The 16,087-nt window shown below is 38.2% G+C and overlaps 1 protein-coding gene across 1 annotated transcript in view; it reads left to right on the forward strand.

Moving 5' to 3' along the window:
* Positions 1-389: 389 nt before the first annotated feature.
* The window catches only part of LOC307121311 (uncharacterized protein), a gene marked incomplete at its 5' end in the record, with an annotated part of 152,899 nt that continues 137,201 nt past the window's right edge, over positions 390-16,087 (forward strand). Inside the window, 2 exons of the mRNA XM_079808829.1 lie at positions 390-533; positions 876-1,148. Of these exons, the coding sequence (XP_079664955.1) occupies positions 390-533; positions 876-1,148 (417 nt within the window). The remainder of the gene's footprint in view (positions 534-875; positions 1,149-16,087) is intronic.

Consider the following 16,087-nt stretch of genomic DNA (forward strand, 5'->3'; position numbering starts at 1 on the left):
TCAATTATATGAATTACTTGATTTATGTATTTCTATGTCTAACTTAATTTCATTGTTAACTATATACAATATTGATTCGTGCAATTTTGACTTGTATACATCTTTGATATTTATGAATATTTATTTCTCTCTCTCTCTCTCTCTCTCTCGCTCAGGGGATTGTGGGTAGCTTGAAGACTGCAGGTGCTTGAGCACGCGTGCAAAAACTTTTCTGTTTTTATTTTTCAACTTTCATTGTTTATAGTCATTCATAAATTGAACGTAAGGATTGTTAAAGTATTTACCCGCAGACTGCGCATAGCGCAGGGTTGCGAGTAATAATGGAGTCAAACGACGCTTTTTCGCGTCTAACTCTCAAACACGGATTCAAGTGCATGCCACAGGAGAACATGAACATTGAAGACGTTCTGCTAGCCGTCAGTCAGAAGGTTGGTGGATTAAATATTAAATCAGCTGCCAGGATGAACAAAGCACTTGTTGTTTTTCTTACTGAAGTTGAGATGGTTGATGAATTAATCGAGACAGGGCTTGAGGTAAACAATATGTTTTTACAATTACTGCCGTTATCTAGTCCCTCCAAAAAAGTAGTTATTTCCAATGTACCGCCATTCATAAAAGATGAAACTTTGAAAGGAATACTTCAGCGTTACGGTAAAGTGACTGCGCCGATCAAGATGATCCCTTTAGGACTCAAAAATCCTGATATAAAGCACATCATGTCCTTCCGACGATTTACGTATATAATACCGAACGCACAATATGACCCGCTAGAAGTAGCGATAAAGATATCAATCGAAGGTAAAGATTACACAATCTTTATCAGCACGGAACAGATGCGCTGTTATGTTTGCGGTGACCATGGTCATGTTCGGCAGACGTGCCCTAGATCTGTTAACAGTGCAGGAGAGGACAGCTCTAATGTGCGAGAAGAGACAAACTCAGAGCCTCAAAACCGAGAGGAAAATATAAACGATGGTAAACAACCAGAACAGAGAGCTGAGATTTCTGATGTAAGTCAGTCAGAAAACGCAGCTTCTCAGTCTAAAAGTGAGGAAATTACCTGTTTACCACAAAAAGACACAGAAGAACAAAGTATTGTGACAAATGAAAATGAATCTGAAGAAGGGAAATTTAGTCAGTGGTCAAATGTAAGTATAGATAATATTCTGTCAGATGATGATTCAGATCATGGAAGTGAAAGTGAAGGGAGTTTTGTTGACATGGAAGAAACCAGTTCACAAGCAGGATCTTTAGAAACGAGTGATACAAACTCCAGACTATATTCTATAAAACAAATCAGTATCTTCCTTGATAAAACTAAAGGCACCAGAAATCCCCAGATGGAAATGTTTTTTCCAGATTTGAAAGGCTTTCTTGCCTCTTCTAGATATGTAATGACAAATGCAACTCTTGAAGAATTCAATAGACAAAAACGATATTGTCTCAAGAAAATTATGACTAAAGTAAAAAAGATGATCCAACGTAGCGATAAAAAAGTGTAACAGGTTAAGATGAAGCTTGCAATAATGGTACTCAGCTGCATTAATATTTCCCTGTTAATAATTATGGCATCCTTGAACATTGGATCCTTAAATGTTAATGGATGCCGTAGTGTAGGGAAAAGATTTGCTCTTTTTTATTTTTTAACTTTAAAGAAGAGAGGTGTAATCTTTTTACAGGAAACTCACACTGATAAATATAACCAGACAGAATGGCTTAGTGAGTGGAAAGGGCAGGTTTTTCTCAGCCATGGGTAAATTGTCAGTGCTGGTGTTGCTATTCTGATATCTGCTAAACTCCAAGGACAGGATTTCAGTATGATAGATATTATACCTGGTAGAATGCAGCAAGTAGATATTTTTTTGCAAGGTTTATCTTTTTCATTCATTAATGTTTACGCCCCTAACGTTGGATCTGACAGAATTGAATGCTTTAGAAAATTACAAGAAGTGATTAATGGAATTCCCCAAGAAAGAGTAATCGTTGTAGCCGGAGATTTTAATTGCACAATTGATCATACAGTTGATCGGAATCACGATGAGCCTCACCCAAAATCATCAGAAGCGCTTAGAAATGTTTTAAAATATCATGCACTTGTTGATGTGTGGAGAGAATCCTTTCCTAAAGAAAAACAATACACATGGATGAAGATGAGTTCAAAAATTATATCTGGAGCCAGGTTAGATAGAATCTATGTTCAAAAAACTAAAAGACAGTATTTTCTTAACAGCAGTATTAGTCCCACACCCCTATCTGACCATCACTACATATCTGTCACGGTCACAACATTGAATACTCATAATAAATCTTACTGGCACTTTAATAATAGATTGTTAAAAGATCACTCTTTCGTGCACTCTTTTACTCTTTTCTGGAGAGCTTGGAGAGAGAGAAGGTCACAGTTTAAATCCTTAAGCCAATGGTGGGACATTGGAAAAATCCAGATGAAGTCTTTCTGCCAACAGTATACACAAAATAATACGAATGAAACTAAAAAGAAGATAAAACTTTTGGAAGAAGACATTTTAAAGCTAAGTAGCTCCATAAGTGGAGAAGATGGGAAAAGTGAAGACCTGCTTGAACAGAATAAATTTATTTTAAAAAATCTGTATGAAGAAAGAGACCAAGGAGCAATAGAATCGCTCAACTTCACAACATGGACACTTCCTCAAAATTCTTTTTTGCCTTGGAAAGGAAAGTTCGAGAGAGAAAAGCAATCGATCATCTTAAACTACCCGATGGGAGAGAGACATCAGATAAAGGGGAGATTATCTTACAAGCCTTGTCATTCTACGAAAAACTTTACAGTGCCCAGTCTTGTGATCCTAAAGCTGTGGAACATATTCTTAATGATGTCCTTAAATTAAATGACGACAACAAGAAAGAACTGGAACATTCACTGTCATTTGAAGAACTAAGTACAGCTTGTGAACAACAGTCTGCTGGACGATCCCCAGGGTTGGACGGTCTGACATCTGAATTTTACAGAGTTTTTTGGTCACTTATTGGACCTGATTTACACTCTGTTTTTACTGAAAGTGAAAAATTGAAAGTGTTACCTCTGAGTTGCAGAAGAGCCGTAATAACTCTATTACCTAAAAAAGGTGACTTAAGGTCCTTAAAAAACTGGCGCCCCATCTCAATTTTAAACACAGACTACAAGATACTCTCAAAGGCATTAACGAATTGGCTGAAAGAATGCTTGGCTTCCATAGTCCATGAAGATCAATCATACTGTGTTCCAAAACGCTCCATCTTTGATAACTTGTCTCTGGTGCGTGATCTACTACAGTTAACTGACATATACAAGCTTGATGTTGGACTTCTGTCCCTTGACCAGGAGAAGGCTTTTGACAGAGTCGACCATCACTACCTCTTTAAAACTCTGACTGCCTTTGGGTTTGGAGAGAAATTTATTTCACAAATCCAGCTACTATACACTGATGTATACAGTATGTTGAAGATTAATGGAGTTTTAACAAGAACTTTTCCAGTGTGCAGAGGTGTTCGACAAGGCTGCAGCCTTTCTGGACTTTTATACACCTTGTCCATAGAGCCCTTGCTGAGACTTTTGAGGAAAAATCTACATGGTATTTCAGTTCTTAATTCTGATATCTCAGAAGTAACTAACCTAAGCCTTACAGCTTACTCGGATGACATCACCGTGATAATACGATCTCAAGAAGATATTGAGCACTTGCAAATGAGTCTTGACCTGTATCAGAAAGCGTCTTCAGCACAGGTGAACTGGAATAAAACCAATGCACTACTTCTGGGCCATTGGCAAGAAGAAAGTCCACCTCATCTTCCTCAAATGTGCCAGTGGAAAACAGACGGTTTTAAAATACTTGGAGTCTTCTTTGGTACTGATCAATACATGACAAAGAACTGGGATGGAATAGCAGAAAAAGTGTTGGGGAAACTTCAGAAATGGAAGTGGATTCAACCTCAGCTGTCCTATAGAGGAAGGGTATTAGTTGTTAATAATTTGGCTGCTTCGATGTTGTGGCATCGTCTGTCCGTTTTAGACCCTCCAACAGACCTTTTACAACTACTCCAGAAACACTTTGTGGATTTCTTTTGGGGAGGATATCACTGGCTGAATCAGGAGTCTTGTGTTTGCCAGTATTTGAGGGAGGTCAAAGCCTTATTCATCTAGCCTCAAAAGGCAATGAGATTACAGATAGCTCAAAGACTGCTCTATGATCGAAACCCTCAGCCATGGATAATGTTCAGTTAAGCCATTTTACGGAACTCTGGTGGGAGAGGACTTGACAGACAATTATTTCTGATGTCAAATGAAATGTTTAAAAATGTCTCTTTTACTAGTTTCTATAAGAATGTCATAAGTGTCTGGAATCAATTTAAAACGGACAGAGAAGAGCATTTTGGCCTTGACGAACCACTTTTTTATAATTCATGGTTTTACCAAAAAGTTATATCAGATACCGAAATTAAGAATTTTGTTTCGGCAGGTATTTCAAAAGTAGAAGATTTAATTGATTTAGAGGAAAGAAAATGGAATTCAGTACAAGAAATTTGTGGACAAGTTGGGGGAAAATCTGATAGAATTGTTGGAAATATCTTAAACAAGCTGAAAGAATCTTTTCCAGTGTTACTGAGACAGTTTATTGAGAGGTTTCTGTCTACTGGGTTCAAGCAATGCCTCTTTCCTGAGGTGTTTATTACTCCACATAATTATCAAGATGATAAAGACGAAAGACCGCTCCTTTCATTTCGAGAGCTAGAACAAGAATCATTTCTAGAAATAAATAAAAGACAATTATATATTTTATGTGTTAAAATTACATTTTCTAAACAACTAATAGAGAAGAAAGATACAAAATGGAGAAGTTTCTTATCTGTATCCCAAGAACAGTCACCTTCTTGGCGGTTGTTTTATAAAAGTCCTTTACCTAAGCGCTCAGGAGACCTTCAGTGGCGTATTTTGCACTGTGCAATGCCAACAAAATCCTTTCTGTTTAAATGTAATCCTGATATATTACCAGTTTGTAGTTTTTGCAATGTATTAGAAACTGTGTTTCATACTTTTTGCGAATGTCAAAGACTGTATGCTCTCTTTAATTTTTTAGAGTGTATGTTATCAAGTCTTGGTTGGGTTTTTTCAAAAACACTATTTATTTTTGGGTGTAAATATTCACGTTCTCAAAGAGAAAATTAGAATATGAATATTATAAAATGAATGATGCTATGATAAGTTTTCGAATGAAGTGGTGCTTAAGCACAAATTTGTTTTCTTTGATGGAGGATGGAGAGTTACTTTTCCCGTGGTAGTAATGGGAAAGGTGTAAAGTTATATTAAACACCTTTTTTTGTTTAATGTTACAATGTCAAATAAAAAGATGTTTAAAAGTCTCTCTCTCTCTCTCTCTCTCTCTCTCTCTCTCTCTCTCTCTCTCTCTCTCTCTCTCTCACACACACAGAGTGACCAGGTGTCTGTAATTTGATCAATTAATGGCTGGTTAAAAATGAGCTTGAGATGTTGTTTGTTATACACACCCTGACGAAGGCATGTAAAGCCGCAACGCGTAGGTGTACCTGTCACCAATTTTAAATGTTTAAGCCATGAAAAAATAAAGGCTTTTTAACTTTTTCAACACACCCATCGAGTGCCTTGGACTACCTTTGTTTCTGAACTTAATTATCCCATACAACCAAAGAGCACTGAGATTTTACACCCTGTGCAGCACTTCTTGCATTCCTTGCTTTGATGAATTAAGGACGTTGAGGGATCATCTTGTGCAGAAGTTGCTCCGTCAAAGAGACGTTCTAGGGGATCGACACATTCTTTTCATCAAAAGATGACGACGAGTTACTTTTCCTACTCTAAAGAAGAAGGTGAGAAGATCATTGTTACAGACACACTGTTGAGTCAAGATAGACCGCAGCATGCAGATTAAAAAAAAACTGTGTTTTGAACTCAAGAGACATTCAGAAAAAGAACTGAGACTACATCTTCACATGGTCACATTATCTGATTACTGGAGAGAAAATATGATCCCAAGAGGACTCAGAATAAAAACAATTCCTTCGTTTGGTCATGGAGATACAGAGTTTAGACAAAAGTGGGAAGCTATACTAAATAATGCTCCCAAGACCTTATGCTGCTACTAATTGAAGAAGCAAAAAAACAGAAGACTGAAATGCAAAAACAGATTGTTAAAATCAAGCAAGAGATTCCATCAGATGGGTATGAATCGCTTTTTCAGTTTAAAGAGAAACTTAAAGAAGATTTAGAACAACTATCCAAAAAACTTAAGCAAGATAAGCTGGCAAAATTTGGAAGAGATGAAAATGATTATAAGGAGCATAAGGTATACACTTGGTCACAATGGAATGCGAAGACTGCGTCGGTGCAAGATAGGGCCCTAAACCTCAAAATGTAATGTTCCCTGAACTGCTAAAATTCAGCTAAAAAGACTCAAACCAAGTCAAGTCAAGTCAACTTTATTTATATAGCGCTTTTAACAACGTAGATTGTTTCAAAGCAGCTTTACAGTGTTAAACAGGAAAAAAAATGCAGCATAATTTTAATCAGCTGTATAGCCATTCTGGAAACATTTCAAGTATCATACAGTGACAGTGTGGGCGTTAGATCAATAATTTGATCAGTAATTTAGTTTAAATGGTTAATTTAGTTTAAATTTTTCAACTAAACATCGAAATTAATCTAAATAATAATGTCCCCAACTGAGCACGCCAAGCCAGAGGCAACAGTGGCAAGGAAACCAAAACCCCATTAGGTGACCTAATGGAGAAAAATAAACCTTGGGAGAAACCAGGCTCAGTCGGGGTGCCAGTTCTCCTCTGGCCAATTAACAAACCGCGTATTATTAGGGGCCAAGCACCGAAGGTGCGAAAGCACCTATTGAAACCGTTCCCGTTCTTATTATTAGGGGCCAAGCACCGAAGGTGCGAAGGCACCTATTGAAACCGTTCCCGTTCCTATTATTATTATTAGGGGCCAAGCACCGAAGGTGCGAAGGCACCTATTGAAACCGTTCCCGTTCTTATTATTATTATTAGGGGCCAAGCACCGAAGGTGCGAAGGCACCTATTGAAACCGTTCCCGTTCTTATTATTATTAGGGGCCAAGCACCGAAGGTGCGAAGGCACCTATTGAAACCGTTCCCGTTCTTATTATTATTATTAGGGGCCAAGCACCGAAGGTGCGAAGGCACCTATTGAAACCGTTCCCGTTCTTATTATTATTATTCATCTTCTTCTTCTTCTTCTTCTTTCGCCACGAAGTCTATGGCAGCCCATAGAACCGTATGGTAAAAAGTTGTGAAATTTGGCACACTAATAGAGGACAGTCTGAAATGTCACCGTAGCAAATTTGGAGTCTCAAACTCAATCCCTCTAGCGCCACCATCAGTCCAAAATTTGACTCATGTTTATGCTAATAACTTTTGAACCATAAGGGCTAGAAACAAAATTATTTTTTCCTCTGATTCCTTGGCTCAAGACGATTCGATTGCACCCTATGACGTCATTTTCCGTCATAAAAATGTTCCCGCCATTTTGAATTTTCCGAGAAACCTACTTTTACGAACTCGTCCTAGACGGTTCATCCGATTTGCACGAAAATTGAACCAGATCATCTTCAGACCATGCTGACAAAAAATCTTGCAAATCAAGTTGATTCGTCAAATCATTTGCGATAAACGCGCAAACAAATTTTACGTAGCGGTTGCAAAAACACTCTTAAGGCAATATCTCCGCAACGCTTTATCGTATTCAAACCAAACTTGGTACATGTCATCACAAGCATGACTTGAGGCAACATACAGCGTTTCGGCGCAGCGCCACCTACTGGCCCGGAGATACGAAAAATTGCTATTTTTGCTTATAACTTCTGAACTGTTTGTCCAAAAATCATAAAAGTGGTCTCGTTACATTCAGGACGGCATGCCGAGTCGTCTGATATTTAATTTTACCATATCGGCCATTTTGGCTGTCGGCCATTTTGAATTTTGTCAAAAAATGCTATATTTTACAAATGCATTAGTATATTGTTACTAAACTCGGTATGTGACTTCCTTGCTATGCCCTGAAGGTACTCAAAAAGTTTTAGGGCAGTGCCACCTTGTGGTCAAAAGATATAACAAACTTGACAAAAATGCTAATAACTTTTGATTAAATTAGCCTAGTATATTGAAACTGGTCATAATAGAGTCATTGGCTCATGCCGATTCAATTGCAACCTATGATGTCATTTTCGGTCATGATAATTTCCCCGCCATGTTTAATTTTCCAAAAAACCTACTTTTACGAACTCGTCCTAGACGGTTTGTCTGATTTGCACGAAAATTGAACCAGATCATCTTCAGACCATGCTGACAAAAAATCTTGCAAATCAAGTTGATTTGTCAAATCTTTTTCGATAAACGCGCACACAAATTTTGCGTAGCGGTTGCAAAAACACTCATAAGCCTATATCTCCACAACGCTTTATCGTATTCAAACCAATCTTGGTATATGTCATCACAAGCATGACCTGAAGCAACATGCAGCGTTTCGGCGCAGCGCCACCTACTGGTCCGGAGATACAAAAAATGGGTGTTTTTGCTTATAACTTTTGAACCGTTTGTCCAAAAATCATAAAAGTGGTCTCGTTAGATTCAGGACGGTATTCAGAGTTGTCTGATATTCAATTTTACCATATCAGCCATTTTGGCTCTTGGCCATTTTGAATTATGCGCTAAAATACTATATTTTACAAACGCATTAGTCTATCGTTACGAAACTTGGTATGGGTCTTCCGCACCATGCTTTGAAGGTACTCAAAAAGTTTTGGGGTAGTGCCACCTTGTGGTCAAAGGTTATAACAAAATTTACAAAAATGCTAATAACTTTTGATTAAATTAGCCTAGTTTAATGAAACTGGTCGTAATACATTTATTGGCTCATGCCGAGAACATAGATTCTAATTTTGCCATATTTGGTCAAACATCCTGTCCTCAATGTTCTTATTTGATCAAAACCTACTTTTTCAAACTCATCCTAGACCGTTTGTCCAATTTCAACCAAAATCGAATCGTATCATCTTCAGACTGTGTCAACAAAAAGTTAGGGATTTTGCATCTATAGATGAAACCGTTTTTGTAAACCACAGCGACGAATTTGAGGCATGATGCCAAAATGACTCTTGAGGCTGTATCTCTGCAAAGCTTTCACATATTGGCATCAAACTTTGGATGTGTCATTGTTCCCTTATTCTGACCACACCACATACATTTCGTAACTGTGCCACCTATTGGTCAAAAGTGATAAACCATTAATTTATATTATCAGTGACTCAATTTATGATATTTCAGCCATTTTGCCTAATCTTCTTAAACTGTATAATTGTTCATTGTTGCAGTTGGTCTGACACTCTCAGACTACAATGCATTTTCAGCCTCTTGCCTAAAATCATCTTAAAACGTGATTAATTGCTCATTGCTGCAGTTGATCTGACACTGCCAGCCATTTTGGCATGTCTTGTCTTCTTCTTTGCGCTTGGCCCCGGTATTGCTGCTTGCAGCTATTTAGGGGCCAAGCACCGAAGGTGCGAAGGCACCTATTGAAACCGTTCCCGTTCTTATTATTAGGGGCCAAGCACCGAAGGTGCGAAGGCACCTATTGAAACCGTTCCCGTTCTTATTATTATTATTCATCTTCTTCTTCTTCTTCTTCTTCTTCCGCCACGAAGTCTATGGCAGCCCATAGAACCGTATGGTAAAAAGTTGTGAAATTTGGCACACTAATAGAGGACAGTCTGAAATGTCACCGTAGCAAATTTGGAGTCTCTAACTCAATCCCTCTAGCGCCACCATCAGTCCAAAATTTGACTCATGTTTATGCTAATAACTTTTGAACCATAAGGGCTAGAAACAAAATTCTTTTTTCCTCTGATTCCTTGGCTCAAGACGATTCGATTGCAACCTATGACGTCATTTTCCGTCATAAAAATTTTCCCGCCATTTTGAATTTTCCGAAAATCCTACTTTTACAAACTCGTCCTAGACGGTTCATCCGATTTGCACGAAAATTGAACCAGATCATCTTCAGACCATGCTGACAAAAAATCTTGCAAATCAAGTTGATTCGTCAAATCATTTGCGATAAACGCGCAAACAAATTTTACGTAGCGGTTGCAAAAACACTCTTAAGGCAATATCTCCGCAACGCTTTATCGTATTCAAACCAATCTTGGTATATGTCATCAAAAGCATGACTTGAAGCAACATGCAGCGTTTCGGCGCAGCGCCACCTACTGGTCCGGAGATACAAAAAATGGCTATTTTTGCGTATAACTTTTGAACTGTTTGTCCAAAAATCATGTCTTCCGCACCATGCTTTGAAGGTACTCAAAACGTTTTGGGGCAGTGCCACCTTGTGGTCAGAGGTTATAACAAAATTTACAAACATGCTAATAACTTTTGATTAAATTAGCCTAGTTTAATGAAACTGGTCATAATACAGTCATTGGCTCATGCCGAGAACAGAGATACTACTTTTTCCATATTTGGTCAAACATCCTGTCCTCAATGTTCTTATTTGATCAAAACCTACTTTTTCAAACTCATCCTAGACCGTTTGTCCAATTTCCACCAAAATCGAATCGTATCATCTTCAGACAGTGTCAACAAAAAGTTAGGGATTTTGCATCAATAGATGAAACCGTTTTTGTAAACCGCAGCGACGAAGTTGAGCCATCATGCCAAAATTACTCTTGAGGCTGTATCTCTGCAATGCTTTGACATATTGGCATCAAACTTTGCATGTGTCATTGTTCCCTTATTCTGACCACACCACATCAATTTCGTATCTGTGCCACCTATTGGTCAAAAGTGATAAACCATTAACTTACATTATCAGTGACTCAATATATGATATTTCAGCCATTTTGCCTAATCTTCTTAAACTGTATAATTGTTAATTGTTGCAGTTGGTCTGACACTCTCAGACTACAATGCATTTTCAGCCTTTTGCTTAAAATCATCTTAAAACGTGATTAATTGCTCATTGCTCCAGTTGATCTGACACTGCCAGCCATTTTGGCATGTCTTGTCTTCTTCTTTGCGCTTGGCCCCGGTATTGCTGCTTGCAGCTATATTTATTATTCATCTTCTTCTTCTTCTTCTTCTTCCGCCACGAAGTCTATGGCAGCCCATAGAACCGTATGGTAAAAAGTTGTGAAATTTGGCACACTAATAGAGGACAGTCTGAAATGTCACCGTAGCAAATTTGGAGTCTCAAACTCAATCCCTCTAGCGCCACCATCAGTCCAAAATTTGACTCATGTTTATGCTAATAACTTTTGAACCATAAGGGCTAGAAACAAAATTCTTTTTTCCTCTGATTCCTTGGCTCAAGACGATTCGATTGCACCCTATGACGTCATTTTCCGTCATAAAAATTTTCCCGCCATTTTTAATTTTCCGAAAAACCTACTTTTACGAACTCGTCCTAGACGATTCATCCGATTTGCACGAAAATTGAACCAGATCATCTTCAGACCATGCTGACAAAAAATCTTGCAAATCAAGTTGATTCGTCAAATCATTTGCGATAAACGCGCAAACAAATTTTACGTAGCGGTTGCAAAAACACACTTAAGGCAATATCTCCGCAACGCTTTATCGTATTCAAACCAAACTTGGTACATGTCATCACAAGCATGACTTGAGGCAACATACAGCGTTTCGGCGCAGCGCCACCTACTGGTCCGGAGATACGAAAAATTGCTATTTTTGCTTATAACTTCTGAACTGTTTGTCCAAAAATCATAAAAGTGGTCTCGTTACATTCAGGACGGCATGCCGAGTCGTCTGATATTCAATTTTACCATATCGGCCATTTTGGCTGTCGGCCATTTTGAATTATGTGCTAAAATGCTATATTTTACAAATGCATTAGTGTATTGTTACTAAACTCGGTATGTGACTTCCACTCCATGCCCTGAAGGTACTCAAAAAGTTTTGGGGCAGTGCCACCTTGTGGTCAAAAGTTATAACAAACTTGACAAAAATGCTAATAACTTTTGATTTAATTAGCTTAGTATAATGAAACTGGTCATAATACATTCATTGGCTCATGCCGATTCAATTGCACCCTATGACGTCATTTTCGGTCATGATAATTTCCCCGCCATATTTAATTATCCAAAAAACCTACTTTTGCAAACTCGTCCTAGACGGTTCATCCGATTTGCACGAAAATTGAACCAGATCATCTTCAGACCATGCTGACAAAAAAACTTGCAAATCGAGTTGATTCGTCAAATCATTTGCGATAAACGCGCAAACAAATTTTACGTAGCGGTTGCAAAAACACTCATAAGCCTATATCTCCACAACGCTTTATCGTATTCAAACCAATCTTGGTATATGTCATCACAAGCATGACCTGAAGCAACATGCAGCGTTTCGGCGCAGCGCCACCTACTGGTCCGGAGATACAAAAAATGGCTATTTTTGCTTATAACTTTTGAACTGTTTGTCCAAAAATCATGTCTTCCGCACCATGCTTTGAAGGTACTCAAAACGTTTTGGGGCAGTGCCACCTTGTGGTCAGAGGTTATAACAAAATTTACAAACATGCTAATAACTTTTGATTAAATTAGCCTAGTTTAATGAAACTGGTCATAATACAGTCATTGGCTCATGCCGAGAACAGAGATACTAATTTTTCCATATTTGGTCAAACATCCTGTCCTCAATGTTCTTATTTGATCAAAACCTACTTTTTCAAACTCATCCTAGACCGTTTGTCCAATTTCCACCAAAATCGAATCGTATCATCTTCAGACTGTCAACAAAAAGTTAGGGATTTTGCATCAATAGATGAAACCGTTTTTGTAAACCGCAGCGACGAAGTTGAGCCATTATGCCAAAATTACTCTTGAGGCTGTATCTCTGCAATGCTTTGACATATTGGCATCAAACTTTGCATGTGTCATTGTTCCCTTATTCTGACCACACCACATCAATTTCGTATCTGTGCCACCTATTGGTCAAAAGTGATAAACCATTAACTTACATTATCAGTGACTCAATATATGATATTTCAGCCATTTTGCCTAATCTTCTTAAACTGTATAATTGTTAATTGTTGCAGTTGGTCTGACACTCTCAGACTACAATGCATTTTCAGCCTTTTGCTTAAAATCATCTTAAAACGTGATTAATTGCTCATTGCTCCAGTTGATCTGACACTGCCAGCCATTTTGGCATGTCTTGTCTTCTTTGCGCTTGGCCCCGGTATTGCTGCTTGCAGCTATATTTAGGGGCCAAGCACCGAAGGTGCGAAGGCACCTATTGAAACCGTTCCCGTTCTTATTATTATTATTCATCTTCTTCTTCTTCTTCTTCTTCTTCTTCTTCTTCCGCCACGAAGTCTATGGCAGCCCATAGAACCGTATGGTAAAAAGTTGTGAAATTTGGCACACTAATAGAAGACAGTCTGAAATGTCACCGTAGCAAATTTGGAGTCTCAAACTCAATCCCTCTAGCGCCACCATCAGTCCAAAATTTGACTCATGTTTATGCTAATAACTTTTGAACCATAAGGGCTAGAAACAAAATTCTTTTTTCCTCTGATTCCTTGGCTCAAGACGATTCGATTGCACCATATGACGTCATTTTCCGTCATAAAAAATTTCCCGCCATTTTGAATTTTCCGAAAAACCTACTTTTACGAACTCGTCCTAGACAGTTCATCCGATTTGCACGAAAATTGAACCAGATCATCTTCAGACCATGCTGACAAAAAATCTTGCAAATCAAGTTGATTCGTCAAATCATTTGCGAAAAACGCGCAAACAAATTTTACGTAGCGGTTGCAAAAACACTCTTAAGGCAATATCTCCGCAACGCTTTATCGTATTCAAACCAAACTTGGTACATGTCATCACAAGCATGACTTGAGGCAACATACAGCGTTTCGGCGCAGCGCCACCTACTGGTCCGGAGATATGAAAAATTGCTATTTTTGCTTATAACTTCTGAATTGTTTGTCCAAAAATCATAAAAGTGGTCTCGTTACATTCAGGACGGCATGACGAGTCGTCTGATATTCAATTTTACCATATCGGCCATTTTGGCTGTCGGCCATTTTGAATTTTGTCAAAAAATGCTATATTTTACAAATGCATTAGTATATTGTTACTAAACTCGGTATGTGACTTCCTTGCTATGCCCTGAAGGTACTCAAAAAGTTTTAGGGCAGTGCCACCTTGTGGTCAAAAGATATAACAAACTTGACAAAAATGCTAATAACTTTTGATTAAATTAGCCTAGTATATTGAAACTGGTCATAATAGAGTCATTGGCTCATGCCGATTCAATTGCAACCTATGATGTCATTTTCGGTCATGATAATTTCCCCGCCATTTTTAATTTTCCAAAAAACCTACTTTTACGAACTCGTCCTAGACGGTTTGTCCGATTTGCACGAAAATTGAACCAGATCATCTTCAGACCATGCTGACAAAAAATCTTGCAAATCAAGTTGATTTGTCAAATCGTTTTCGATAAACGCGCACACAAATTTTGCGTAGCGGTTGCAAAAACACTCATAAGCCTATATCTCCACAGCGCTTTATCGTATTCAAACCAATCTTGGTTTATGTCATCACAAGCATGACCTGAAGCAACATGCAGCGTTTCGGCGCAGCGCCACCTACTGGTCCGGAGATACAAAAAATGGCTATTTTTGCTTATAACTTTTGAACTGTTTGTCCAAAAATCATGTCTTCCACACCATGCTTTGAAGGTACTCAAAACGTTTTGGGGCAGTGCCACCTTGTGGTCAGAGGTTATAACAAAATTTACAAAAATAATAATAACGTTTGATTAAATTAGCCTAGTTTAATGAAACTGGTCATAATACAGTCATTGGCTCATGCCGAGAACAGAGATACTAATTTTTCCATATTTGGTCAAACATCCTGTCCTCAATGTTCTTATTTGGTCAAAACCTACTTTTTCAAACTCATCCTAGACCGTTTGTCCAATTTCCACCAAAATCGAATTGTATCATCTTCAGACTGTGTCAACAAAAAGTTAGGGATTTTGCATCAATAGATGAAACCGTTTTTGTAAACCACAGCGACGAAGTTGAGCCATTATGCCAAAATTACTCTTGAGGCTGTATCTCTGCAATGCTTTGACATATTGGCATCAAACTTTGCATGTGTCATTGTTCCCTTATTCTGACCACACCACATCAATTTCGTATCTGTGCCACCTATTGGTCAAAAGTGATAAACCATTAACTTACATTATCAGTGACTCAATATATGATATTTCAGCCATTTTGCCTAATCTTCTTAAACTGTATAATTGTTAATTGTTGCAGTTGGTCTGACACTCTCAGACTACAATGCATTTTCAGCCTTTTGCTTAAAATCATCTTAAAACGTGATTAATTGCTCATTGCTCCAGTTGATCTGACACTGCCAGCCATTTTGGCATGTATTGTCTTCTTCTTTGCGCTTGGCCCCGGTATTGCTGCTTGCAGCTATATTTATTATTCATCTTCTTCTTCTTCTTCTTCCGCCACGAAGTCTATGGCAGCCCATAGAACCGTATGGTAAAAAGTTATGAAATTTGGCTCACTTATAGAGGACGGTCTCAAGTGTCTCCATAGCAAGTTTGGAGTCTCTAACTCAATCCCTCTAGCGCCACCATCAGTCCAAAATGTGACTCATGTTTATGCTAATAACTTTTGAACCATAAGGGCTACAAACAAAATTCTTTTTTCCCCTGATTCCTTGGCTCAAGACGATTCGATTGCACCATATGACGTCATTTTCCGTCATAAAAATTTTCCCGCCATTTTTAATTTTCCGAAAAACCTACTTTTACGAACTCGTCCTAGACGGTTCATCCGATTTGCACGAAAATTGAACCAGATCATCTTCAGACCATGCTGACAAAAAAACTTGCAAATCGAGTTGATTCGTCAAATCATTTGCGATAAACGCGCAAACAAATTTTACGTAGCGGTTGCAAAAACACACTTAAGGCAATATCTCCGCAACGCTTTATTGTATTCAAACCAAACTTGGTACATG

This window comes from Gobio gobio (genome assembly GCF_949357685.1).
Source record: "Gobio gobio genome assembly, chromosome: 25".
NCBI lineage: Eukaryota > Metazoa > Chordata > Actinopteri > Cypriniformes > Gobionidae > Gobio > Gobio gobio.